The 4,633-nt window shown below is 53.8% G+C and overlaps 1 protein-coding gene across 1 annotated transcript in view; it reads right to left on the reverse strand.

Moving 5' to 3' along the window:
* Positions 1-598: 598 nt before the first annotated feature.
* The window catches only part of NR5A2 (nuclear receptor subfamily 5 group A member 2), a 21,460-nt gene continuing 17,425 nt past the window's right edge, over positions 599-4,633 (reverse strand). Inside the window, exons 5-6 of the mRNA XM_025044806.1 lie at positions 906-999; positions 599-786 (exon numbers count right to left, since the gene is read on the reverse strand). Of these exons, the coding sequence (XP_024900574.1) occupies positions 599-786; positions 906-999 (282 nt within the window). The remainder of the gene's footprint in view (positions 787-905; positions 1,000-4,633) is intronic.

Consider the following 4,633-nt stretch of genomic DNA (forward strand, 5'->3'; position numbering starts at 1 on the left):
AGGGTCAGAGCAGGAAATGGCCTGAAAACAGCCACCTGCCAGCAGGCGATCGGTGAGCACCCAGCAGACGTGGCTCCCCTCCCCTCCCTCGCCCTGTGGCCTCGAGCCCAGCAAGGAGAACGTCGGTTTTCTGCCCATGCTGTCCCCTCTCAGACGCCTGATGGTGGCCAAGCCAGATCAACACAAGGTTTGGGGGGCGGCGGCCTGGTCCCGTGCTCTCCTCATGATTCTAGTAGATAATAGATTACTAGGAACGGGAAGCTTCTAGGAACGGGAGTGTGACCAAGTAGGAGCCGTGGCCATCAGCACTGACTCCCAAAGAACACCCGCCCTGGGGAAGGGCACTTTTGCACAGACCCCGGGGACCTAGCTGTGTCACAGCCAAGAGCAGAAGTCGAGGTGGCCCGAATTCTTCTGGCTCCCGCGTCTCCGAGGCCGGTTTCCCAGAGAAACGCTGGTTCTGTGCTTCCGTCAGGATCAAGTTCAGTGTGTTTTATTCCGCCGCGTGTGAGAACCGTTCGCGGAGGGCGGTGCTGTGCCCGTTCCCAGGATCCTCCGAGGACCGGGTCCCCTCGGGAGACCACGTGGGGCAGGCGCGTTAGTCGTCCAGCGAGGTGGGGACTGCTTTCTCCCGCTCCGAGGGGCGAAGAGCCGCGGGAGGGAGGAGCACAAGCTTCTCGCGGGCGCGCAGCTCCTCCAGCCGGGCAGGGGGCTGGCCTCGGCTCTTCGTTTGCAGAAGCACGAGGGGAGAGGGCAGGGTCGTGTGCAGGCCCTCGTCGGCCGGATCTGGGTGAAAGGACCTGCAGGGCCCTCGACGGTTAGCTACCGTCTCAGAAAACCTTCGGAGCACTTTTGTGATCAGTGGCTCATCGATGGCCCAGTCACACGCCGGTATCGTCACAGACCTGCGTAAAGGCTAAGTAACCCACGCTGGGGCGCCACGCAGGCGCAGGGAACGGCTGTGAGCAGCCGTGCGAGGCCAGAGGACAGCCCGTGGGGCTGCAGAACCAGACTGCCAGAGGGGCAGGTGGGCACATCCACCCCGAGTGACCCCGGTGGCCAGAAAGAATTACGGTAGCTTGCAAAGTGACTCATTCACTCCGCGGGGGTCCTCTGGGCTCAGAGACCATTCGTCTGGCTGGTTTATCAGGGATTTAGCCGTTGACAGTGGCGAAGGACTCTGATAACCCAGAGATTTGCTTTAGGGTCCCTGGCAGAGGGCCGTGGTTTTGGAGTTGCACTGTCCACGTGTGCGCATATGCGTGGATGCGCGCGCGTGTGGGGGGTCGCACGGAAGTGCTGGACGTGAATCTACTGTCCCCATCTCCCACGGGACAGCTCGCAGTCCTGGGCGAGTCCCGCCCCCTCCGGCCTCAGATTCTTCGGTGGAGAAGGAGGCGGTGGGTGGAAGCGCTCCGCCTCGTCTTCCCCCTGGGAAATCTGGCTTGCCCGGCCGGGTCCCCGAGGCTCCAGGGCTGCTCGGGAGCTGTGGCTTCAGAGGCTCCGCTTCCTCCTCCTCGTGCCCATTCTTTGGGAGGCAGGTCGGACGCCCCCACACGTGTGCGGAAAACCAGACGGCTCACTGTGTACACAGGAGTCCTCCGCCCCTTCTCCTCTGCGGCAGTCAGCTCTGAAACTGCACTTTGTCCAGGAGTGCCGCCGCTCCTCCCCCCTCCCTCCCTCCGCACCCCCCCACCTCTCTCTCTCTCTCTCTCTCTCTCTCTCTCTCTCTCTTCTGTTCATGTGCTATTTCACAAGCAGCAAGTTTGGGAGTTATAATTTCCTCTTTCTCATCCCAATTTAAATGGGAACCAGAGCATCTCTTTTTAGACTTTGTAAATATGTAGAAACACAAAACGACCCAGCAATTTTCCTCTGGCCCTTCTGTCCCCTTAGTCAACAAATAACACGTGTTCTCTTTCATACATGACAGAGAATGTAACATGTCTGGGGAGCGTGAGCAAGGGGTCATTTGCAAAATTGCCTTATTATCCTATTACTCTCCAGAAGCAAGTCTGTGACTTTTAGTCTCCGGGCGGTGGAGTTACACGCGATCGGCCCTTACGTGTATCTCTTGGTGGCTCGTTTACTGTGAAGTTAGAAGGAAAGACAGATGTTTAAAGGGGGAGCGTCCATCTTCCCAAGCGGCATTTTAAAGCCACCATTTCTGCAGGAACATGGGGTGAGGACAGGGCTGCAGGCTCCAGGGCCACTTCGGAGGCCATGCCAGGACAAGAGGCGTTTGTCAGCCGCCGGTTTGAGTGGGGGCGGAGGGCAGTGCCCAGTGGATGGCCCACCAACCCCCCCTGCCCCCCGCGGCGGCGTTTCTTGGACTGAGGCTGGTCACGCCTCATTAGTGGGTCATCAGATCAATTTAGTGGGTCATGACCAGGAATTTTAAGAAAACGTGAAATAAATTAGGCTGAAGCAGAAGAGAACAGGAAATATCAGAGAGCGTGGCATGGAGGAGGTCGGTACCCTCTGGTGTGTGTGCGACGGGGCCGTGTTTGCTACATCGACTTGCAGCGAGGGCGACGTGTTTGCTACAAGTTGCAGTGCAACATTATCTCTTACCGCAGGTCACAGCTAAAAACATTTGCGAGCCATGGCCTTGGAGACATGCAGCCCAACGCACATGTCTTGGTGCCGGCTTCAAAGTAACTTTCTAATCGAAAGGAAAAGGAATTCTTTCGAATGGGAAAGGCACCTCACAACCCTACGTTTAAACCATTTCTAAGCTATTCCGGATTCTACTTTTCCTCCTCCGAAAAATAACTCAGTCGAATCCCTCCTCTCAATGCAAGCCCGAGGCAGACATGAGGTCAGGCTGGTCCTTCTCCCGTGGGGGCACCCTGCCCGCCCCCCCCTCCGCCTAGGTGCCCCCCCACGTTGTTCATTCTCTTCCTTTTTCTAATCACATTCTCACGAGACCGCCAAAGGCCTCGCGCGACAGTATAGATGACTGATGAGGCTGTGAGGAGCCGGTGCTTCTATTCTAGCCAAATATTAAACCTCGTGCCCTATAAAAGAATCTCGTAGAATTTAGCTGCAGGGGGAGAAAAGAGAGAAATTCACAGAGTGTTTTCCCAGCACGCGTGAGGCCCTACTTCCTTCCGCCTACCAACATCGCCTTCATAAGTCTCCTTTTTTGCAGAAAAATAATAGGTGTGGTTTCTTCCCCCACGGATTTGTAACAGACAAGTTCGGTGTGCTTATTCTTTCAAATAGTTATTTATGAAACTGTCTTCCCATAAAATCTTTTGAGAGGAAATATATTTGTCTTACTCAACTTTGTATTTATCTTAGACCCAACTTACTGCCTGGCAAATCTGAGGTCCTCAATTAGTGGCAGTTAATGATTACTTATTACACAATCATGCTGCTCCGTCGCACATGTGGTGGCATTATTCCTCGGTGTCAAGCTAATAAGAGTACAAAGGCATGTTTTTTTTTTCCCCGAATATAGGAGTATTTTTGTAAAGCCTCTGCACACTTGTCACAGAATAATAATGACAATTTTTAAAGAGCGCCCATTCATTGAGTATGTGACGCGCCGCGTGCCAGGCCCTAGTACCTTCCCACCGAGTCTCACTTATTTCTTGCACAGCCTCCTCAGTAGAGGCTTGTGTCTGCCATAACCTGAACGCCACTCATATGATTTTACAGAGGAGAAAACGCGTCAAGAGAGAACGACAACCTGCCCCTGAGACGCGGATACGAAGCGGCGAAGACAGGACTCAAGTCCAGAAGGCCGCGCTTCCTGGTGTCGTGTTTCCTAACCCTTCGGTCGTCATTAAAACGGTCATTTTTGTTTTCATGTCAAGTTCCTTGCCTGTCTTCTTAAACACCAGGCTGGGAAGCCGCAGACACCAGGAAGGTTGTCTCTGTTCTTTATGGAAAAACACAGATTGTCACAGAGAGCGACACACTCAGACACCTCCGGCCTGACCGTGCCAGCTCAGCAGCCTGATGTCCCACCTTCACATGCAGTGATAAGGGACGGGAGAGAAACGAGGGGACTGTCGGCAGTCCCTACTGCACGCTGGTGGCATTCTAGTGACTTGTTGGGGTCCGTTCACATAACTTCTTGTTTCCACGTGTGAATCACAGCGCCTAAGGGTCCGCTGCGCAAAGCACTGTTTCCATTTGCTTTGGCTCAAGGCGCCTGGTCCCCAGGTCCGTCTACACTTAACAGAGACCCTTTAAGTGAAAAGCCTGCTTTGTGTTGTCTTCTCAGAGATTTAAAAATCTCCCCCGAGGCGATCAGAGACCACGAAGATTAAGCAGGCACATCGCCCACGTCACCCCTCACCCCACAACGGCCAAAGGAAGACACTGATTTTGTAAGATATACTTAGGAATCAAATCCAGAATTCACTTTTGTTTTTAAAACCGAGAGTGGAACCAGGGACTACCAAGCGTGGTCGGTTTGGTAGTCACTCTGAGAGTCTACCTTCTATGCAAACTTGCCCATATTAATTCCGTCTTAAGTTTCAGGAAATAAAATAATTATGTAGTTAAGCAGAGATCCTTATGCAAACAAGTCCCGTGTTTACAATGTACCAATCCATTAAAACCAACGACAGACATGGGTTCAGGGACCTGAAACCAGGGCCAAGGGGCCCCCCCCTGC

This window comes from Pteropus alecto, unplaced genomic scaffold (genome assembly GCF_000325575.1).
Source record: "Pteropus alecto unplaced genomic scaffold, ASM32557v1 scaffold90, whole genome shotgun sequence".
NCBI lineage: Eukaryota > Metazoa > Chordata > Mammalia > Chiroptera > Pteropodidae > Pteropus > Pteropus alecto.